The sequence below is a fragment of the Trachurus trachurus genome (assembly GCF_905171665.1).
Source record: "Trachurus trachurus genome assembly, chromosome: 14".
Classification (NCBI taxonomy): Eukaryota; Metazoa; Chordata; class Actinopteri; order Carangiformes; family Carangidae; genus Trachurus; species Trachurus trachurus.
In genome coordinates, this window is record NC_139903.1 from 25,800,145 (window position 1) to 25,825,113 (window position 24,969).

The 24,969-nt window shown below is 41.4% G+C and overlaps 2 protein-coding genes across 2 annotated transcripts in view; one reads left to right on the top strand and one right to left on the bottom strand.

Moving 5' to 3' along the window:
- Positions 1-24,969, top strand: part of LOC310997417 (claudin-4-like) — a gene marked incomplete at its 3' end in the record, with an annotated part of 147,964 nt that overhangs the window by 68,365 nt on the left and 54,630 nt on the right. The window lies entirely within an intron of this gene.
- Positions 8,409-14,772, bottom strand: LOC310996554 (methyltransferase-like protein 27; the record flags this gene model as incomplete). Its single annotated transcript, XM_083985977.1, has 6 exons — positions 14,698-14,772; positions 10,120-10,251; positions 9,893-10,018; positions 9,558-9,693; positions 8,757-8,849; positions 8,409-8,611 (listed from the first exon to the last, which is right to left on the bottom strand). The coding sequence occupies exons 2-6, from the start codon at positions 10,237-10,239 to the stop codon at positions 8,409-8,411; spliced, it is 678 nt and encodes a 225-aa protein (XP_083842103.1). The 5' UTR covers positions 10,240-10,251; positions 14,698-14,772.

Sequence of the window (24,969 nt, forward strand, 5' to 3'; positions counted from 1 at the left end):
GATAACACTGAAATAAACTCAGTCTGTAGCTGTCATTTCTTCCATGCAGTCAGCTGTTTCCAGATGTCGACAGAATACAGAAATCCAATTGGTCAGGAGGACTGATGTATGGCACTGTGAGTGTGTGTGTGTGTGTGTGTGTGTGTGTGTGTGTGTGTGTGTGTGTGTGTGTGTGTGTGTGTGTGTGTGTGTGTGTGTGTGTGTGTGTGTGTGTGTGTGTACAGAGCTGCTGTGTGGCCCTCTGTACAGCTTTGTGGAAAAATGTGCATTATTTATAAAATGGTATATCTGCTTGCTGCTAATAGGACTGTATGGTTGTACACATCCACACAGATGCATTATGTTCAGTTCATTGGCTATAGCACCAGCTGGAGACTGAGAAAGAAAGAAATAACATCCCAGTGACTCCACTCTGCAGCAGAGAGGAGTGACTATGTGTAACTGTAAAGGAAATGTTCTGTAAGTGATCGTCACTGCCACTAGAGGTCCCACTAGACCTGTTGCATCCTGGGCCAAAACAAACCCTTACTCAGTCACATGTGTGCTCTCCTAAAGACTTGCTGTTGAATGAATATTGAAAATCTTTTTTTACTATAGCCTCTGTTGGAGTACACACCAACATGTGCCATTTGATCACATAAATCGTGATGTCTTCTTATTGTCATCCGTCTACTCATGAACACCAGCCATGGACTGCAGCTCTTAGTGTCCCACATTAAACATCTAGCTATCATCATCTGACAAACCATAACTAGTTTAGATGGTAAAGATTTTGAGCTATATCTGGATGAATGTAAAGGCAAAATATGAATTTAAAGCAGAAGTAAGCGGAATGTTTGTGTTAATATAAGTCTTAAATAGTTATATCTTCCGACAGCAATCACTTCTATAGAGTGTTTGGTCTGAAACACGGGTCTGTCAGTCACTCTGCTCTGCTCTGAGCCGAGGAGAAAACTTTCCTTGTATCCTACAACCTTTATCCAATGAGGAGAGAGAACGGCATAAAGGGGCGGTCCTCTCTGTGTGTGCAGCCAAGGGATGCGCGTGAATGTGGAGACGTAGGGACGAGGGCGGGGACTGCTAACTCCATCGGCTGACAAGAAGTTAGCCAAAAACGACCGGATCGCTTACTTCTGCTTTAAAGAACATTCTCAACACTGGACCCAAAATAGCCAACTCCTCTAAATGAAATATATAGTGCAGGCTTTTAATGTCTCATCTGAAATCCTACAAAGAAAAATTATAGAAATAATTTTAATGATAAGAAGTTCCTCCTTCCCCTCCTCCGCATATCATGATTGAATGGTGAGCAGGGGTATTTAAGGGGATATTCTACAGTTTGGAAATATACCCTTGCTCTCGCTTCCCTGAGATCAGCAGTTAGGATGGAGTTGGAGCTGGGAACTGCATATCTTATCTTGCAGATAAAGATGCAGAAAGCCAAAACGAAATGTAAAAAAAAAAAGTAAAAACTGTACAAATGTCACCACGGTGGAGGGTAGTCTTCATGAATTAACTCTGACATATTTGGATGAAATACTGTTTCAGTAACTTTAACTCAGCTCCAGTCAATTAACATGAATTGAATGAGAATGAATGAGGACAAGTCTGTCCAGTCCTTGTCCTATTGTTCTCTAAAACCGAAGCCCAGTTGCTGCAAGAGTAGGTCAAAGGATTACATTCAGCACTGCCTTCATTTCTTTCTCAGGCAGTCATTCATTCCTTGCCAAGTTCACCAGTGTGATACCAGGCAGGAAGCAGCCTGCTTTCATCTGCAGTGGAGCAGAATAGCCATGAAAGGATCAATATCTCTGAAGAAGCAATACAATGTGGAGATCCCTTGATACCTGTGTATAACTTGGCCTCTTCCCAGGATGCAATTCTACAGAAAAAAAGCCCTAATTTTATTTACATTGAGCGTATGGCGTAGCCTGGAAGAAAAGCTATTAAAAGCCCTTGGTTGTGATTTTACTGGATGACAACCCCGTCACCCGACTTTACTGTACCTCCTCCACATGCCTCACACTCACGGGAAGAATGGAGTTTGCATTCTTGCTTTTGCTGAGACGAGGCCTCCAGCATCCAATTATTTCACTCCTTTAAATGCCTCCACAGCAAAACCCCTGTCAAAGACCTATTCTCTCTTTCTCTCTGAGTAGGACGTGATTTCACTCCTTTATGTCTTCGTAGCCCATCCTCTCTTCTGGAATGCAATTCTCAGTCTCTGAACGTACCCCTGCTCCTTCTCCCCTATTACTCTAATCTGTGTGCCAAATGCCATGGGACAGCTCACAGCTAAAACAGATGGAAGAAACCGTCACAGGCTTTCCAGAGTTAAAGAGGTAGCAAACCCATCGTCAAGCTAAATGAACTCTCTGAATGATACTCATTCTCCCAAATCTGATATTCCCGTGGCTGCTGGACATCACGCTGTGATGAGTCCCCGAGAGGGAAAACCCCCTCCCCCACCCACTTATCTCCCTCGCTCTTCTTTAGTTCTTAGAAAATCCTTTTTTGTGTGTAATCATAATCTCATCTGAGGGGATCCATCACGGCCACTGAGACGGTTTATGCAGTAAAAAAAAGAACCCTTAAAGCTATTCTAGACCAGGGAAAGTTAAGTTTTTAATGCAGGGCAGCCATCTGGTCATTCTGGTTCATTCTGCATTGCAGTGTGCTTTTGTCTACACTTATATGATATGCATCTTTGCTATTATTTGTGCAATCCGGTTAGATGCAAAACTGTATTACTAGTCCACTTACATTGTGATGACATTGTGATCCCTGTATGCGTTATGTTGAGAGGCAACCATTTTTGGGGATGAATGAAGTACTACATTTATCAACAGCAGCCAGCTGGCAGGATGTGGCTGGGGTGGGTGAGCTTGCACCAGGCTACTGCTTTGGCTCTTGGCTTTGACCAATGCACAGTGCAGACACTTAATTATGTTCCATAACTGGTTTTAGAAATGTGTGCAATCAGTTAATATCACTTCATCTCTTTCTTGTCCTAAAGGCGAATTCTGTAGAGGGGCTCCTCGGTCCTGGCCCATAGACTCTGCATACAGTACACACCATTGCTGCTGCAGTCACTACAACTGCAAGATGCCTCGCTCTGCCACTGTGGCTTGTGCCAGCTGCAGGGGCCAGAGGAAGGCACTACTTGGCCACAGCCTTTAGCCATAGACTGTGCATTTGCTCCCTGTGGGACCAAAGCAATAGGCTTTATGCACAGCTCCACTACTTCCTGTATAAACAAGCTCCTTTATTTCCTGTCTTACACTATTGGACAAACTGATTAAACCAGGTGTGTCTGACCATTGTTGTGACTACTGAGGTCAGAGTCAGACACACCTGGATTAATCAGTTTGTCCAATAATGTTAGACAGGAAATAAAGGAGCTTGTTTAAGTTCAGGAAGTAGTGGAGCTCGGCATAAAGCCTATAGCCAGGTCAGGGACGTGCACATAACTATAGAGGGGCAGGGGCTCAACATCAGAAAAGGGCAGTATGTACAATTTTTTCGGGCCTTAATATCAAAATAAATAAATAAAAATAAATTACAGTTACTATTTAGTTGGTAGAGAAAGCCTGCACGCCTTCAGGACTGCAGTCAACACGCTGGACCAATTTCCCAACTTCCCGAAACAGAGTCATGACTTCTGAACTGGTAGGCTAAGGCTAATATGGTATTGGGTGCACATTAACATGGCTTGCAGAAAAAACAAATCATGTGAGTGCAAGTGCAAAATAGAAGTAGGCTAAGCCTACAGGCTACACACACAAAACCAAGAAATGACTACTGTGACTGCTACTGTGCATATTTCAGAACAGCAGCAATATTTACAACAGCAAAGTCACAATTACCAGTAACTCAATATCTGGAAACAAATTCACATAGTCAGTGAAATCAAGCTGAGTGAGTGATTCCTCCTGTTGCTGTTGTTGTTCACTACATTCAGGTGATGTTAGACAGAGGACGGGGTGGGGCTTAACTCTTAACAAGCAGTTAGCTAAACAAACACAAATGGGCGCTTTTCTGAAATATGACTCATATTAAGCTCGTTGAATAAGTGGACGGCGACTTGTCAGAACCGACAAGGAAGTGATGTTGGTGGATTTATAACTCACAAGATTCGACACAAGTCGCTCCACTGTCACGTCTCATCTATGTGCGGCAGCGGTACACACAGAGTTATCGATGAGGCAGCAGCTTCTACTTCTCTCTCTCTCTCTCTGGACGTGCATGTGAGGGAGCGCGCACCGCGGGGCAGCCCCCCCCCCCCCCGCCCCTCAGTGAGGGACAGAGCGGAGCAGCAGCGGACAACACACACCAACGTACATACACAATACCGTGTGTATTACAAGGAAATGCGTACGGTAGATAACCGTGGCATTTTTACAGCGCGGTTGTTTACATCCTCATGCACAACAGGAATGCATTTATTGAAAAAAAAAAAAAAAAAAAAAAACATAAAACAAAAAGGGCACTTTTTAATACGAGGCAAAAAGGGCAGGGGCTCAAGCACCCTTTGGGCCCTATGTGTGCACGTGCCTGAGCCAGGTGGCAGTTTATGTGTGGACTGCATAATCCAAGGTGGGGTTACAACTATGGCGAGCAGTAACATGCAGGATAATTCATACACAGAGCCTGCAGCAGTGTGATTATGCAAAGTGCATGGTCCAAAGCCAAACATGGCCAAATAAGGCAGCTGCCTATGCATGCAGCAGATAACAGCAGTAACAGTATGTGCTTGCATAGGCCAAGGCATCAACCATGGTGTGAATAAGCAACTGTTGGTGGCCATAACCACTCAGCATAAGAACATTAAAGAGTTCCTGTTACCAGTTCCCCAGTCTTGTGCCTGCATGCCTCTAAGCTTGCCCTCCTTCCTGTTGCCTGGTATACAGTAACCTTTGACACAATGATTTGGAGCTATTAGGCACTTGTAAGTACGAGGACTATGACGACGACCTATGGTCCAAAGGGCAAAAATACTAACAATAAACTAAACAATAAAGATTGTTTCATGATTTAATTACAGTTGCACACAAATGCACTCTTTCAGCATTTAATTTCACTCTTTCATTTAATTTCACTCTTTCAGTGAAATTAACTACTTAAAGGAGCATTATCGCAAATCCAAATTCTTAATTCGGCCACTAGATGGAGCCAGGCGGAGCATATCAGATATAAACAAGCGGGCAGCTGTCAGAGAGAGAGAGGAGCCTCGTTTAGTCCTCCCCTTCTCCCCCTCCTCCTCCCTCCTCCCCCCTCCCCCCTCCTCCCTCCCCCTCCCTCACCAGGCTGAATGAACGTGCAATCGCGGGAAAGGAAAAAGAAAACTCGCTAGTGGAAGCGGCAGCTCTACTCGCGCACAACCACAACAACGGCAACAACAGCAACTGCAACTTCCTCCTACAAATGTATGATCGTTGGTGTGACGTGCAGTCCGCAGTGGGACGATTCAGTGACTATAAGCAGCCTAACACTGCTACATTACAATTTACTGTTGCATTTTTCCGGTTCGGAGGTCGGATTTGTGAGTTCCGAGTGCAATTGAACGCAGCAAGCGCCGGGCCGGCTTGGATCATAACAAAGACAAATGCTGCATTTGCCCCACGGACACTATACTGTTGGCGATTTTTTTTGTAAATTTAGTTATGGCTCCCCCCGACCCATCTTTTGCATATTTCAGTTTGTTTTATGCTATTACTGCTGTATTTGCGATAATGCTCCTTTAAACACTGAAGAGTGAGACTTTCTTCTGCTTCCAGAGTAAATTGTTTTGGGGTTGTCCATATGAAGACAAAATATGCATAAGTAGCCAAACTTGTTGTTTTAATGAGCTTTTGATGGTTGACAGTGCAAGGTTCTGCTGTTATGCAGGCTTGGGGAGTAACGGACTACATGTAACGGCGTTACGTAATCAGGATACAAAAAAAGGGTAACTGTAGTCCGTTACAAGTACAGAAAAAAAAAACGTAATCAGATTACCGGTACATTTGATAAAAACGGAGATTACTTAGCTGATTACTTCACATTTTAAAAATCAACCACAGGCTATAGAGCGGCCGTAGAAGCCACTCGCCGTCTCGTTGTAGTTTCAGAGGTGAGGCACACAGACAGAGCACCTCTGCCTCTTCTGCCCGTAGCCTACGGTGTGTGTGTGTGGCTGAGGCTACGCTGCCTCATAGGCCCAATTCCAATCCGACCCCTCACGGACTCACTGACTTAGAGGCGCGTTCACGGGAAGTCCGTGAGTGTGTGAGGGCTGTTCCGTTGTCAGATCACCAAGTCAGTGAGTCAGTGAATGAGCCCTTACTGCCCTCTTACCGTAAGTCAGCACCGATGCTGACTTTGGGTAGGGGAATTACCCACAGTTCATAGCGTTGTGAAGTCAAACACATGAGATGCCGTCGGAACGCAAGTGTTAAAAAAAAAAAAAAAGTAAATTACCACACGCAGTCAGAGAGAGCTCCGCCGCTCTCTTTATTGTTAATGGACAGGAGCAACAACCAAAAAAAAAAGAAAGAAAAAAAAAAAAAGAAGTTTACTGTCAGTATTAATGTGCAGTTTGTGTTTATTGATGATGATTTGAGCAGATCTGATCCGGGAACATTTTGTTTTGAGTCCGTCCACCTCACACACCTTGTGCACGTTGAAAGTACGGTAAATTATCGGCCCAAGACCGGAGTCAACAACATTTTGTTGTCAAGGTAACGTGTCGTGAGAGTGTGTAAGTGCTGTTCCATTCATATTTACAGCATCTGGACCCTCACAGACTCTCACACTCTGTCACTTAGCTGACGTCACTTTAGTCAGTGAGGGTTCAGGGCTTGAGTCTTTAGGGGGCGGATTGGTTGGGCGCACGCACACACACACACACACACACACACACACACACACACACACACACACACACACACACACACACACACACACACACACACACACACACACACACACACAGCCCAGGTTGTCTGTCATATCTGTTGTAAACCTTGTAATACTAGCTTGTTGAGTACAGTTAACATTATTGTTGCTTCGGTTTGAGTGTGGATTAACTCGTGGTTTGTGCCGGCGTCTGTCACTAATGTTGATAAAGTGATGATTTACAATCGAGAGTTTATCCATTGTGTTTTATTTTGAAATTTAGCGGATGCTCGGTGCGTTTCATTTCCTGTTTCCTCTATTGATGCGTGATGGCTGCGTGACTGAATTTGCATGTTTGGTATTAAAGTTATCCAAAAGTAACTAAATGTAATCCGTTACATTACTTTAATTTTGTAGTACTTAGAGTAAGTTACTAATTACATTTTCTAACAGGTAACTTGTAATTGTACTGGAATACATTTTTAAAGTAACCCTCCCAACCCTGCTGTTATGACACATTTTTCTGGATGCGCTGTATTAGGCAGTATTGTATCTCCCCTCTAGGGATAGCCAAGGGTTCATGGAGATGATGACAATGCTGAATACCATGGTTGCCTCCCTGTGTATCTGGCTCATTGACCAATTTACCATTTACATTCGCAAATCAAGGGCTTGACCCAATTTTACACAATTTTAATTGGATGCTTTGACAATTATTTTAAAATTGCTGAAAAAAGCTTTTTCCGCTACAGTATATGTTTCTACCTGCCATGTTGTACCAGCTGTTGAGCCTCACCCTTTTCGGGGATGTTGACATTGCTACTGCTGCTGCACCAAGGCTGGATCTTTTAATATTTAGTCTATCTGATGGGTCAAGTCAGAACATGTTGCCATACTAACCATACAAACAAGTCGCTCACTGCACAGAGTCTGTTGAGGTTTTTTATGAAGACGGCAGGAGGTTTTGAAAGAAGCTGTTAGTCCAGATTTCATGTTGTTTAGCCTATGTTTAGAGTGTAATTTTTCTGTGGCTGTTTGAGATTCACAGTTTTTTTCTCTTTGAGAACCAGAACATCTGGACTCTCTAGTAAGCTTATTTGTCTTTGTGTCACTGCATGTCTTTGACTGAAACATTAACATTTAGGAATGATTTGAAGTAGTCTTACTGTTTTTCTGTTTTTGGTTTGCAGCTTTTATCAAAAATTATGAAAAATTGTTTTATGAGACTTTTAAATGCACAATGCATTTTATTTGATGGATGCATTTCAGACATTTTTACATTCAACAAGTAAATTGTGTTGTGTGGAGTAAATTGTTTATAGTGTATATTGCACACCACATCAACACACACCATTATGTATGTTCCTTTTGAACTCCACAAGCAAGGAAGCATCATTTACACAATTTAAGTGAGTCAGCACCATCAACCACAAAAGCATCCCGGCACCTGACATTTTAGGTGTAGAGTCAGTTGATGGATTCTATCACCTTGTGCATTTTATTGTTGCACATAATGTCACATCTCTGTGGTGCTACAGCCTCTTGTAGAGATAAATAGAACCAGGTATGTAGCGGCCCTCTGGGTCTGACAAATTTCTTGCCCAGTCTTCCACCACATTGGCAACCACACAGCTCCAGAGCCCCTCTTCTTCCATTTGCTTCGACTCACGCTCCAGGGAAGCTATGAATTCCAAGTTGTCCTGGCCGTGTCTGGATGCCATACAAACATAACCACCTGGTGGGAACAGGTGACAGCAGAGATGTACGAGTGAACAGCCATGTCAAACAACTTCAATAACATCTACATTATAAATAAAAAACCCTGACCACTATGATGACAATTCACCAAGATTAATCATGCAATAAAAACTAAATTATACCTGGTTTGCAGGCTCTGCACAGCTCTCTGAGTACACACACAGGAACATGATCCATACTCAGCGCTCCTAAGATCACCACCACATCGAATGATCCTGCAGGAGGAAGTGAAGAGGGGATGAGGAGAAGAAATATATCTATTGAAATTAATCACCACTTTCTTTGTTATTGAAGTTGCATTTTATTGATTTATTGAATGTTTCATTGATGTATTCACTATCCAAAAAGATAGCGAGAAGCTGCCACAACCCTGACATATTGTTACGTTTTTATAGTAGTAAACCAGTACAAATATACTCATCCTGTTCATTTTTGTGACGGTTGTAGTCATGGTGATTTTTTACCTTAGGTGTTTTGGTTTGCTCCAAAAATTACTGCTAAAATGATAAAACTACACTTATGTTTCAATTTAGCCATGTCACCTTTAACTTCCTGTATTCTGTTATGCTTATGTACAGTATGTTTCAAATGTTTTGTCTTCTGTCCTTATATGTTTTATGTTTTATCTCGGCTATATTGTAAATGAGGTTACTCCTCAATATATCTCCAAGTTTAAATAAAGGTTATGGTGAAATGTGATCATTCTTGATCATACTTTATCTGAATCTTGCTTGTTCTCTGAAAACAAGTGTTTGCCACTGTCAAAAGCAAGACTGATCAGTAAGTTTGAGAGTTTAAAATGTTCAGTGCAGCAGATGGGTGCTGATTGGTCACAAACAATTCACATTACACATTCATTCATTTGCTGTAAATGTTTAAAGAGGCAAAACATGCACTGTGGGTTTTTGACATCCTTACACGACCTTTTTCAACAGGAAGTGGCTCTTCTCCCAAAATGCATTGCTTGAGGTCTTGGTACAGCTCTTTCTTTCGGGCCTGCTCCAACATAGCCTTGCTTCCATCAATGCCCACAAAATGTTTAAAACCATTCTCTTTCATCTGGAAAAGAGACATTTGGTTTGCTGAGAGAGGGGGGGGAATACCGATTCAGGAAATGGTGGTTTCATGTAAGACAATGAGAAGATGACTAAATGGCCACCAAATCACAATTTATTCATTATTATTTTCTAGGCTATCTAATGGATTTATTTCATTAGCTCTAGAAGAAGCTAAACTTGTTCTGCTGCTTTCATTTCACCTTCAGCGCCACATGGCCTGTACCACAAGCCACATCCAGCACGACTGCTCCATGGTCTCCACTGAAATGGGGGGAGATGAGTTTTACTGCTTCCGTTGCTGATTTGTATTCCATCAAAGTCACATCCTGTTCAAAGCAGCGAGTGAGAGCACAGAGGTTCATCAAACGTTTCTAATGACTGAGATGCACACAACGAAACCTGGTTTCCCAGAATTTCACTGAATCACCTGATCGTAGCTCTCAGCCCAGTTGTCATAGAAAGTGATTTTATCATGAACTGTGGTGGCATTGCGAGCAGCATTTACCACATCTTTGACAGCGTCAAATGATTTTTGCAATGATGCCATGACTCCAACCTTCTGTAGAGAGAAGGAAACAAGGGTCAAATGAATAGGGGAGACCGGGAATGGTTGTAACATTGTAACACCTCCAATTTCTCTATCAGGAACAAGTTCTGAATCATCTGATTTGCTCTCTGTATTATGCTCAGTTTAGTCCCATTTCCATATGAAGAAGTAGCACCGTTTGGCAGACAAAGACAATTTTAGAAGGAAAAAACTAATTTTGAGGTATGAAAGTATATTTTCCCCTTTGTAGTTAAAGCAGAAGTAAGCGATATTTTTGTGTTAATATAAGTCTTAAATAGTTATATCTTCAGACAGCAATCACTTACATAGAGTGTTTGGACCGAAACACGGGTCTGTCAGTCACTCTGCTCTGCTCTGAGCCGAGGAGAAAACTTTTCTCGTATCCTACAAGTTTTATCCAATGAGGAGAGAGAACGGCATGCAGGGCTGTGTGTGCAGCCAAGGGATGCGCGTGAATGTGGTGACGTAGGGACGAGGACTGTTATGGTGCGTTCAGGGCAGCCCGTAACTCGTGTTTTTCCGACCTGTGAAGTCGTACCAGTTCGATCTGGTACGAGTTCACGGGTTGGAAGTTACGATTGGCCGTTATAGTGCACTTTCACAGGTAAAACAGGTCGGAAAAACACGAGTGGGTTGCCTGGAACGCTACAAAGTCGTAAGTTGTGACTTGAAGCTGTAATTTACGGTTTCAAACGCCTGCCTGGAACGCAGCATTAGCCAAAACGACCGGATCGCTTACTTCTGCTTTAAACTCATCAAACTTACATCATGGTTATTGTGTATCTTATACCTTTCATGCAAGTTGTTAGTGCTAATGTTTTAGTTGTTAGCCGTAGCTGCTTCATGGCTACAAGGGTCTGGGTTAGTTGTACTGTAACAATAATTTATTAAGTTAACCTACTCCAACCAAAATTTTAATTGCATTTATGTTTTCTTTGAATTTAAGTTTATGAAAGACAAAGATGAAAGGGTTAAAGTTAAGGTTAAGACAGTAACTAATCTACTATACACACTACACACCTTCACACACACAGCCACGCAACAATTATGTTCAATATTAAGTTTTTGTCATAATAATTATTTAATAACGTTACATCTCACCCTGGGGTGTTTTACAATGTGACTTTTAACCCCAGGTTGTGTTAACTATGGGGTGAATTGTAACATTTCACTCCTTGTGCTTGACTAAACCATGCATTTTCTGTTTGTGCTGCAGAGATGACAGCTACGCCATTTAATAGCAGACACATGTAACTAATTTGTGTCACATTTTGACACATTTCAGCTTAAAAGAGCTCCAAGACACAGATAGAAGTGTTAAAAATGTTACAACCATCCCCAGTCTGATCCCCTATCTGATGAGGCACTTTTGTCTCCCGTGGAAAAGGACAAATTATGTGTTTCTTCCAAATCACTCTTAGAAAATATAAAACTAAAAAAAAAGATCCACCCCTATTGTAGCAGTAGGTCACAAGAAGCAGCAGAGAGCAGAGACCAATCAGAGGAGACAGGAACTGAGGAGAGGCTGATTAGTAGCAGGTGTGACTCCAGGAGTCACTCTCTCCAAATCCTTTGTGTGGCTGTGACTGTTGACTCTCTACTCTGGTAAGATAGACTTTTGGGGTTTTTAGAATTGTTTTATCAGGGTAGGGGAGAGTGGGGTAATTTGTGCCATGGGGCAAGTAGTTCCACCCCTGTTATCTAGAAAACCATAGAAGAAGTTGGTCATGTGACCACTAATTTTTGAAGGGGCATCCATTTCACTCATCCTATCAAGAAGGGAGACACATGGCTTGAGAGGAAAGCACATATATGTTCAAAAAACAAGTTTTTGCCCTCCAAAGTAAAATTTCTATGATCAAGGTTTTTTGATTGCCGTGTTTGAACAATTATAGATAACTTTGAAAACAGTTCACACATGTTTTAGTGCTTTATTAAGCTACACCGTGAGTCTATGCAGTTAGCATGATGCCAGCTCAAAACAGCTGGGGAATCCTTTTTTCTCAAAATGCTGGGCTTGGGGTAATTTGTGCCAAAGGGCCTGGGTTAAGTTGTGCCAGTGGCAGTGCTGTCTGTGTACTGTATAGGAGAAACATGGCAGTGGGCACGGATTTGCTTGAAACTTAACATGTGTGATGAGGGACCGCCCCTGAACACACCTGCCCAGTCTGGTTGTGCTCGTAGCCTGGTGGATGAACAAAACATTGCGTTTCTTTGCGCCACAGCCCCCAGCGTGCCTCAGGCCTCCGCGACTGCATGGGGACAAGCGAGGGCCCGATCATCGCCGCTTCTGGCTTTAATTTTGTATTGAATGTCTTGCTTTTATATAGCATTAACATTTGTGAGATTAAAATGATCTGTTTTACTTCAATTATCAATGGCACAATTTACCCCAGTGTATTCTCTCTAATGGCACAACTTACCCCGCACCGGGGGCAAGTTGTGCCAGAATTTTTTTTTTTTTTTCTAAAGCTATATTTCTGAAACGGTTGATTTAAGATTCAAAGTGATTGTTCCCAGGGATGCACAACATCCTAAACTATATGTACATATATTAGTTGGGGGCATTATTATAATCCCCTTGCTTTAAAGGCAGTTTAAGTAAAAATTGGCACTACTTACCCCGCTCTCCCCTAGTATTTTAATTGTTAGGGTAACGTAGGGGTGCATTCGTGCACCCTGAGGTATCTGTGTTTTAATGATTTTAATTGTGGGTCTATCATTTGTTTGTAGGACTGAAACCTTGACTGTTTTAAAATACAGAGGTATGCAAAAACATCATCATTTAAACCTTGTACCTTTATGTCCTACAAACTAAATTAACAGTGCTTTCTTTTGCTTTTAGGCTCAGCACTGACTGCTGTTTATTTTAGTTTAGTATTTTATATTTTAGCCATATTGATTTTATTGTCTTTTATTATTTTAAATTTGAGTTTGCTTAGTTTTAGGATTTTAACATTCTGTCTTCTTCTGTTTCTAGTGTTGCGGCTGGTGGGGTCCTCCATTCACCGGTGTGGTTGAGATGCTGGGAGTTCACTTTAGATGGTGATATGGTTTGTGGTTGCACATTTAATTAGTGTGGTGTCTTTATTTTAAGTGTGTTGGGTTTATATTTCTTTTTGATATTTAGTTTACTGCCAGTGTCCTAGGCAGTGGGTGGTTGGTCCCCCAGCCGTGATATGACTGTCTGTCTTCTTGTTCTTCAGTGTTATTTTAGAATTGTAAATAAATGGCATATTATGATTGACCCACACTGACCGTTGTGGCCTCCTTAATTGAAGCCCCTGTGTGCTAGAACATCCTCAAGGTTACATATGTATATCAATACAAATACTGAATACACCCCTTTGAACTCAGTGTTTTAGTTTTCTTCTAAACAAACATGTTATTTTTTACATTCAGTTTTACTCATTGAAAAATGTTGCGCATATGCTTGATAACTGCCATAATGTAACTTCACCTCAAGAACACTGCAAGATAGGCCAAAATTTGGATCCTAGATTTCCGTTGCTGGGAATGGGGGAAATGGGAGTAGACTACATGAAGACCTTGTGCAGCGCATTATGCCATCAAGGGGGAGACAGAAGATGACCAGAGAAAAGAGAGAGGGGAAGTTTACCCAAAGCCAATCCAAGTACTTTCAAAAACTCTTTTGTGACAGAAGATCAGGTGAGCTAAAGTTGTCAAGGGAGGAGACAAGGAGTCCAGGGGGTTTAAAGACGAGAGAGACAGATGTGCATGAGAGGCAAAACAAGATGTAACCAAACTGTAGAGGCTGTGGAGACATCTGTACAGCTGCTGAAGGGGATATGGTGGTGGGTCAACACTGCAGATAACTGGTTTGGCAGGATTATGCTTGAATGTAACAAACTGAACCAGAACAGTAAGCATCTGTGTTAAAGTAACACTGAGCTTATAGCGTATTATTAACACAGTCAACTGCTACGGTTATAAAAATGGCAATGGGCCAGATTTCACAAGACAGAAGGAGGCAGCTTGCTGCAATATTCAGAAACAAGTGGTGTCAGGTCCCTTCCTGTCAAACTGTAATTACTCTCAGTAGACCTGCACGGCCGCATTCAGGGTCCTTCCTGGTGTCTAATACTTTTAGTTAACCAAAGAAGGAAGAGTGCGCACACTCAAAAAGGAAAAAAAAGAAACAGTCCAGAGATGCTCGGCTAGCAAACAATTTAAAAAGAACAAGAAGCCAGCAACACTCAGTGTCTTTCTGATGTCTTTAATGCCTCACTGGTACAGGCAACTACCACAGACCGGTTTCGACGGTCAGTCTTCGTCAGTGTGACTGTCTGACTGTCGAAACCGGTCTGTGGTAGTGGCAATACAAAATCACCATACCTCAGGAGGCTACATCTTATAATAACAATAAAGCACTATACATTTTGTGTTAACACCCATGCGCCCAGACAGTTTACTTACTTGCTGTTGCTCAAAAAAAAAACAACAACAACCCAAAAAACTGAATTGTGTGAAGTGAGGTCTAAAATGAAGGATATGTCCCTAGAGGTTTTTCTTAAATACTCTAGGGGCCTGTCAATCAGGTTTCTCCATCCTCCTACACCATTATCTCTCACCATCTGCTGTCCTTATGAACTAGTGTAACTGGCCTGACAGTCCTTAGTTGATCCTACATCTGCATTGACTTGTATACGGAAGTCCAGGAGGATGTCTAAAATGTGCACCTCCCCTTAGGGAGGCATCACATCTCATCCTTAGTAGCCTGAGTGTCACAATGTCACGTTGAAAAGTCAATTTCTACCCACTATAGTAGCATTTGAATCTTTAATTATTTATTCATTATAAATAAAAAATTACATTTACTGTAGAGAATAAAATAAGATATAGGGAATTCACGCATAATATTAGGACCTACAGCAACTTAACATGTTGAAAGATACAGTCAGCATTGATTTATTTCCTAAGCCAAAAAGAAAGGTTGCAAACAACTGGGTTTCAGGCAAACAGAATGTGACAAATATATGAAACAATAATAAAATACCAACCAAACTAAAGAGAAAAAAAAGCTGTATTAAGGAAAACCATTAAATAAAGATGGTTAATAGAGAAAAGAAGCAGCTGGCAAATACCCATGGTGAAACAACAACTCTCTAATGAAATAATCTGTTCTCTGGCTGTTAAGATGTCTAATTGTCAACAGAGCTTGTGATTGAAGTATTATATACATTGTTATTATTATTAACATGTCTGCTCTGTGGAAGGTGAAGGAAACTACAGGGCAGAAGGACCGGTTACACTTTACTTGAAGGTACCATCATAAGAGTGACATGACACTGTCATAAGAGTGACATGACACAGTCATGAACGTGTCATAAACATTATGTCAATGTCATAACGTTGTCATTAAATGTAATTCGGTTTTTGTAGGTTTAGGTTTAGGGTTAGGGTTAACCGAATGACACTTAATGACAACGTTATGACATTGACATAATGTTTATGACACGTTCATGACTGTGTCATGTCACTCTTATGACGGTACCTTCAAATAAAGTGTTACCGAAGGACCTGAGTTGTGAGATTCCAGTCTAATGACCATATAGCAAGTTTTTCTAGACTAAAGTGGTCCCTATAGTTTCTATAGGGCAATAAATTAACGGTTGGTGGTCACCCCGATTATTTTTTACTGCCAGTAGACTTGACTTTTATTGTCCCCAAGTAAAATTATTTTCCACAGCACTGAACAGAAAACACAACAAATGCAACAACACAACAGCAATAGACAGTGGTCTGTTGTTGTATGGCGAGGGTGGCATCACAGGGCCAACCCATAGAGACAAAACAACGCATACACACCAACATTCACGCACGTAAGGCAATTTAGAATCTATCCACCGCATGTTTTTGAACTGTGGGAGGAAGCTGGAAAAATTTGAGAGAATTCATGGAGGCACAGGGAGAACATGCAACCTCTACCCAGAACGGGAATCGAACCCAGAACCTTAGCTGACAGGCAAGGGTGCTAACCCCTAATCAGACTTATTTAATAGTATTGTGTTATTACTCCATGGTCTGTGTGTGTGTGTTACTGTGCATAAATGCTATAATACATAGTTACATACATACATATCTATACATATTTGTATATACTTACACCTCTATACATTTGAGACATATTAGGTGACATAAGTTTAAGGTTAGGGGAGACCAGCCACAGCATCACTTTAACCAACAAGGGATAACATCAGAGTCATGTGATCAATATCATGTGTACCCACTCACTCCCTGACATTGCATGTGAATTTGCATGGCTGTGTAAATAAGTGTGTTGGTTTTACGGCCAAAAAACACATGAGTCATTTCATCAATGTTTATTTCAAACCACCATGCTGGTACAGCTAGTCAAACAATGGCTGACAGGGGTGGGAATGGTTGTAACACATTTTATCTTTGTTGTTTTATTAAGTGTCACCATCTTTCCCGGAAATATACATGGGATATGAACTTCTGATCTCCTGTTGAAGGTTTCCATTCAGCCGGTGCATATTCTCATTTGTCCAGGTCATAGTATTTCAAAGGAGGTTAAATCGAAAGCAACTGGACTTAGTTGTTTGTCTAGGAAGACGTTTCACCTCTCATCCAAGAGGCTTCATCAGTTCATGTACGCAGCTGACCAGGCTGGGACTGGTCCAACTATCTGGTGTGGAGACTCACTATTTAACCTCTTGTGTGGGCGTTTCACAAGGGTGATGATGTCACTGGTTCCCTTTTGTGCTCCAAGTGCCAACGACAGTCGTTGGAGTGACAGTCGTTGGTGGGAAGTTGGTTTCGACTTCGTTAGTGCCCTATTGTGTTATAACGGCAGTCATTGGAGTCACTTGCCACTTGTGAACAGAAAAAAAAAAAAAAAAAAGGTTTCCATTCATACATCTACACCATTCACTGGAGTTATCAGAAGATGTTCTTTAAAGGTGATAGCTACAAGTTTAATTCCTTCTGGCCAGTAGGTGTAGAACTCACACTGCCTATTCTCGCTCCAACCTTCTGTTTTACTGGTTGCCAGTTACAGCAGTTACACATGACATCAACGTTCTATTGCTGTTGCCATCTCTGATCATTCCATGTCGACGTTGCCAACGTAACCAGATGTAAATATTTACATATTTCGGACCAGCCAAAATTTATTAAACAATTATTTATATACTATTTTTAAAAAATTCAGTAAAATTCATACTTTTATTCTGCACCCCTCTAGACATTCTGTGGATGCATTATTTTTTGAAAAATGTATCCTTTTGATGAAAAAGTTGTATGACCTTTAAGACAGCTTTCTAATGTTAGGATATACACCACTGCTCTTCATTTAGCCATCAGTCATGAGTTATTTTTACTGAACCATAGAAAGATGCTTTAGTGTTGGAACATGCACAATAAACTTACATAGCTGCTTGCTTTTTTTGGTTGGCCTCAGTTTTTAGTTTTTAATCTCACTGTTACAATTTACCCCAGGTTGCGTTACAACCTATAGGGGTAGGTTGTAACAGTGGCACTCCTTGCATTTGACATCAAATAGTGAATTATGTGATATAGTTTGAGAAGTTTAGGGCATTGCTATTTGTAGAGAACAAATGAGGATACTCTGTGTCAAAATTTGAGAGCCCTACCATGAACATTTTGCAAGTTATGGGAGCTGAGACAAAAAGTGTTACAACCATCCCCGGTCTCCCCTATAAATCTACTTTTGTAACTGCTTACTCATAACAAAATGATTTTTGGTGCATTGCAGCTGAAAATGATTTAATATAAAAACAGAATTAAAGATAAACAAGATCCTCGACGGGGTCGTCACTGTGCGTGGAGCCGATCAGCTTCACCAGGGTTCGCCATCGACCGCAGTCTTAGGGTTGAGCCCCTGGTGCTGTAGATCCTCCCCAATGACGTCTAACCATCTGGGGAGGGGTTTGCCACACGGCCTTTTCCAGCCAGCTGCACTTAGGTTGAATGAAAGGATGGTGAGTGGGGTGTTCCAAGGGTAGTCGGAGGAGGTGTCCGAGCCAACGGATGCAACGCTGGGCAGCCAGTCGCGATGCAGGAAGCTGATGGGTGAGTTTTCTGGTTTTCTGAGGTCTGAGTTGGTGACGTGGTGGTGCCAACTGATGTTGTAGTAATTCTACTACTACAACTTGTTAATATGTATATTTTACTAGACTGTTGTTTCTTGGCTATATTTCTCGACGCCTATAGGCAACTGACTGTTATTTCTAGGCAATTTCTACGCAATTAATTGTTTTTTCTTGGCTATATTTCTCAACTTTTCTATGGAATTGACTGTTATTTCTGGGCTATTTCTTGACATTACTATGCAATTAATTGTAATTTCTTGGCTATTTCTTGACATTATTAGTAAATTAAAGGGTTACAAAATGTTTTCTCGTCACCCGCTCCTCGTGCACCGAGGTCCCCTGATCGTATGGTTAAGTCTCCTGGTTTTTAGCGTCGTGGCCCCACTGTGAGCACCATGTACAACACACCATGTGAATGCTTCTACCGGTCTTTGACAGAGTGACCCCTCTCCCCATTCATTTTAGATGGTTTACAAAAGGTAACACCATCATAATCTTTCTCTCTAATGTAATAATACTAATACTAATGACCTTAATTATGATGTGTTTCACCATTTATTGTCCCTGGCTCCTCTCTAAAAATGCTGTTGGATATTTCCCTGTAACCCAAAGCGTACTTCTCACATTTTTCGTCAATGGATTCTCAACTGTATAACTTTGTGAGTACTGGCTTCAGTGGATGCTGTCACAGCCAATCAGGGTGACACTGAGTGAACGGCTGGGACTGCCTTGGCTTATATACCCAAAATTGAACAGAGGAGTGTATTTTCATTCTGAGGTGGAGGTGAGGACATTGGGTTACTGTAGCGACAGAAAAAAGACAGGACGATGGGAGCAGTCAGTTGTTTGTTAGATGTAGAAATGTTGGACCTAATTTTCCAAGCACCAGAGACAGAAAACCCCCACAAATACTGCTCCAGAGAATGAGCACCAGAGAATGGCCAGATGAAAATATTCACTTAAAATTACCTCCAGAACAATCAATGTAAGAGTAATCCAATTTTCTGTGTTAAATATTTTTCTTTCTTTTGGTTTGCAGCTTTCATCAAAAATTATGAACATGTTTTATGAGCTATTAAAGTCCCACTCCCGCGACCCTTTTCGGTCATTTTAAAACCAGCTCATTAGCAATGCACATTAGCAATGCACCTCTGGAGGGTGGGCGGAGACTGCGCTGCTCTGCACCCGCCCAGCCACCTCCTCGCACCCCACCCCCCGCTCGCTGACAGCTGGACATTGTACAATTACAGATTCAGCGCGTTTAGCGTAAAACTAAAGGGATTTGATCCCAGACTGGAGCATAGTCCTTGCTCACAGTGCAAGCTGCTCTACCAGGTGAGCTATACCTGTTATACCTTGACAGCTACACCAAGCTGTCAAGCCTTTCACCTCTGAGCCAGATGCAGAGCGGGGCGGGAGCTTGTAGCACTAGTGCCCTCCCCTGGAGCTGTGACACGTCAGCTCCAGTCTCCCTGAAACTGCCAGTTTGCGTCTGTCATTGGTTCACAGCAATTTGAAGGCAGAAAAACTCAGAAATGCAATTTTGCACTTCCTTTTCTGCTGATATGTGCTCTAACACAAGAAAAATGCCACAGGAACATGTGAAAAGCACGAAAAACACGATTTTCATGGGAGTGGGTCTTTAACCTCTATTATGCGATACAAACAGTATATGCCAAAGATGACATACCTTATATGTGACATACTTTATATGGTTGTGCTGATTCTGTATAAAGGAACCTTGTATCAGAAGATGTATCAGAAAAACACACGACTACTTCAGTTACTGTTCAGTTTTAGCAGAGAAAAGCAGAATATCTGAAGCAATAATCATTACAAATGAAAATGCAGAATGCATTTTATTTGATGGATGCATTTCAGACATTTTTACATTCAACAAGTACATTGTGTATAGTATTGCACACCACATCAACACACACCATTATGTATGTTCCTTTTGAACTCCACAAGCAAGGAAGCATCATTTACACAATTTAAGTGAGTCAGCACCATCAACCACAAAAGCATCCCGGCACCTGACATTTTAGGTGTAGAGTCAGTTGATGGATTCTATCACCTTGTGCATTTTATTGTTGCACATAATGTCACATCTCTGTGGTGCTACAGCCTCTTGTAGAGGTAAGTAGAACCAGGTATGTAGCGGCCCACTGGGTCTGACAAATTTCTAGCCCAGTCTTCCACCACATTGGCAACCACACAGCTCCAGAGCCCCTCTTCTTCCATTTGCTTCGACTCACGCTCCAGGGAAGCTATGAATTCCAAGTTGTCCTGGCCGTGTCTGGATGCCATACAAACATAACCACCTGGTGGGAACAGGTGACAGCAGAGATGAACAGGTGAACAGCCATGTCAAACGACTTCAATAACATCTACATTATAACCCTGACCACTATGATGACAATTCACCAAGATTAATCATGCAATAAAAACTAAATTATACCTGGTTTGCAGGCTCTGCACAGCTCTCTGAGTACACACACAGGAACATGATCCACACTCAGCGCTCCTATGATCATCACCACATCGAATGATCCTGCAGGAGGAAGTGAAGAGGGGATGAGGAGAAGAAATATATCTATTGAAATTAATCACCACTTTCTGTGTTATTGAAGTTGCATTTTATTGATTTATTTATTGTTTTACTGATGTATTCCCAATCAAAAAGATAGTGAGAAGCTCCCCAGCAAGCTGCCACAGCCCTGACATATTGTTACATTTTTATAGTAGTAAACTCATCCTGTTCACTTTTGTCAGGTTGTAGTCATGGTGATATTTCAACTTAAGTGTTTTGGTTTGCTCGACAAATGACTGCTAAAATGACAAAACTACACTTATGTTTCAATTTATCCTTGTCACCTTTAACTTCCTGTATTATGTTATGATTACGTATGTTTCAAATGTTTTGTCTTCTGTCCTTATATGTTTTATGTTTCATCTCGGCTATATTGTAAATGAGGTTACTCCTCCATATAATATATCTCCAAGTTTAAATAAAGGTTATGGTGAAATGTGATGAATGTGATTCTTGATCATACTTTATTTGAATCTTGCTTGTTCTCTGAAAACAAGTGTTTGCCACTGTCAAAAGCAAGACTGATCAGTAAGTTTGAGAGTTTAAATGTTCAGTGCAGCAGATGGGTGCTGATTGGTCACAAACAATTCACATTACACATTCATTCATTTGCTGTAAATGTTTAAAGAGGCAAAACATGCACTGTGGGTTTTTGACATCCTTACACGACCTTTTTCAACAGGAAGTGGCTCTTCTCCCAAAATGCATTGCTTGAGGTCTTGGTACAGCTCTTTCTTTCGGGCCTGCTCCAACATAGCCTTGCTTCCATCAATGCCCACAAAATGTTTAAAACCATTCTCTTTCATCTGGAAAAGACACAAATTTGGTTTGCTGCGATCAAAAAGTTTTGATATTGATTCATGAAATGGTGGTTTCATGTAAGACAATGAGCAGATGAACTTGTTTGAACTGTTCCTAACCAGCAGACACATTCAACAAAGACGCCATCATGAGACTATTATTATTATTATTTTCTAGGCTATTATAGATCCATTTCATTAGCTCTGGAAAATCCTAAACTTGTTCTGCTGCTTTCATTTCACCTCAAGCGCCACCAGGCCTGTACCACAAGCCACATCCAGCACGACTGCTCCATGGTCTCCACTGAAATGGGGGGAGATGAGTTTTACTGCTTCCGTTGCTGATTTGTATTCCATCGAAGTCATATCCTAATGCAGCGAGTGAGAGCACAGAGGTTCATCAAACTTTTCTAATGACTGAGATGCACACAACAAAACCTGGTTTTCCATAATTTGACTGAATCACCTGATCGTAGCACTCGGCCCAGTTGTCATAGAAAGCCATTCTCTCGTGAACTGTGGTGGCATTGCGAACAGCTTTTACCACATCTTTGACAGCGTCAAATGATTTTTGCAATGATGCCATGACTCCAACCTTCTGCAGAAAAAGGAAACAAGAGTCAAATGAATAGGGGAGACCGGGAATGGTTGTAACATGGGTCAGTTGTAACACCTCCAATTTCTCCAATCAGGAACAAGTTCTGAATCATCTGATTTGCTCTCTGTATATGCTCAGTTTAGTCCCATTTCCATATATGAAGAAGTAGCACTCTTTGGCAGACAAAGACAATTTTAGAAGGAATACACTCATTTTGAGGTATGAAAGTATATTTTCCCCTTTGTAGTTGAACTCATCAAACTTACATCATGGTTATTGTGTGTCTTATATCTTTCATGCAAGTTGTTAGTGCTAATGTTTTAGTTGTTAGCCGTAGCTGCTTCATGGCTACAAGGGTCTGGGTTAGTTGTAACAACAATGTAGTAAGTTAACCTACTCCAACCAAAATTTTAATTGCATTTATGTTTCTTTGAGTTTCTGAAAGACAAAGATGAAAGGGTTAAAGTTAAAGCAGAAGTAAGCGGAATGTTTGTGTTAATATAAGTCTTAAATAGTTATATCTTCCGACAGCAATCACTTATATAGAGGAGAAAACTTTCCTTGTATCCTACAACCTTTATCCAACGAGGAGAGAGAACGGCATAAAAGGGCGGTCCTCTCTGCGTGTGCAGCCAAGGGATGCGCGTGAATGTGGTGACGTAGGGGACGAGGACCAATAGATCCATGACGAGGGCGGGGACTGCTAACTCCATCTGCTGACAAGAAGTTAGCCAAAACCACCGGATCGCTTACTTCTGCTTTAAGGTTAAGACAGTAACTAATATGCTATACACACTACACACCTTCACACACACAGCCACGCATCAATTATATTATATATATTAAAGCAGAAGTAAGCGATCCGGTCGTTTTTGGCTAATGCTGCGTTCCAGGCAGGCTTTTGAAACCGTAAATTACAGCTTCAAGTCACAACTTACGATTTTGTAGCGTACCAGGCAACCCACTCGTGTTTTTCCGACCTGTTTTACCGGTGAAAGTCACTATAACGGCCACTCGTAACTTCCGACCCGTGAACTCGTACCAGATCGAACTGCTTCACAGGTCGGAAAAACACGAGTTACGAGTTGCCTTGAACGCACTATAACAGTCATCGTCCCTACGTCACCAAATTCACGGCGTCCCTTGGCTGCACACACAGCCCTGCATGCCGTTCTCTCTCCTCATTGGAAAAAAACTGTAGGATACGAGAAATGTTTTCTCCTCGGCTCAGAGCAGAGCAGAGTGACTGACAGACCCGTGTTTCAGTCCAAACACTCTATGATTGCTGTCGGAAGATATAACTATTTAAGACTTATATTAACACAAATATATCACTTACTTCTGCTTTAAAATAACAGGCGCATATTATTAAAGGTGCCAGAGAAGAAAATTGAATTTAAACCCACTCTGGGTCATAAAATTTGTGTAATTCTTTTTCTTTAACCTTTATTTAGATCTCGAAAGCCATTGAGGGTAAACCCTCATTTCCAATGACGTTGAGAGCACATCAAATCAAAACAACAATCACATAACAAATACAGTAATCATAAAAATTCATCAAACAGCAATACGATCACACATTATCAACAATTTTTTAGGATTTTTTGAAATAGTTGCATTCAAAAGTGTGCATATTTATGATCATGTTTTTAAACTGGCCTGGGGTAATAACTCATCTATCAGACGATGTAAAAAGTTTGAGCAAAATTCTATTTTTGAGTAAATCCGGGATGAGTGTGTATAAGTGTGTATTTTTTTTCCGCATTGGATAATGCAGGTGCACGGATTATACGCCAGCCTGCACACGATTCATCAGCCACTGATATTGGATCCGTAATCCGTCAATCAAACGTCTGAGACATGCGCACACACACGGAGCTCGGGCTCGCCCCAAGCTTTGAATATCAAACGGCCATTTCTGTACACCTTTAACACAGTCAACTGCTACGGTTATAAAAATGGCAATGGGCCAGATTTCACAAGACAGAAGGAGGCAGCTTGCTGCAATATTCAGAAACAAGTGGTGTCAGGTCCCTTCCTGTCAAACTGCAATTACTCTCAGTAGACCTGCACGGGCACATTCAGGGTCCTTCCTGGTGTCATACTTTTAGTTAACCAAATCAATTAAATGTTCATGGTAAAATAAGCATGTCACAAGTATAGAAAATATACTCTGTTTCCAAAAGTAAACTTAAATTGAAAAGGTGGCGGAGCCTTTCCTTAGTCTTCCATCTGAGAGCTTTTTGTCTCTTTAGATGTGTTTTATTTGTGTAATCTGAATTCTTATCTCCCAAATGTTGCCTCAATTACACATGTGGCATTTTTTTGCTGGTTTGAGCATTAATATTTGCCAATTGAATAACTTACTCACTAAAATGGTCTGGGTATAAAAGTATTGTAGCGTCCGACCGGACGTCAGAAGAATGACGAGGAGTTGGTCTCACCTTTGGAGTTGGTCTCACCTTTCTTTATTATTAGAAACGCAACAGTTACTGTCGGCCGTAACTACGCCAAAATAACAACAGCGCTGAGTTTGTCTTACAGCTCTCCTCCAACGTGAGCTCTCTCACTCTGCTATGCAAACACACACTCACTTCCTACACTCACCCCGCCCCCTTGCTT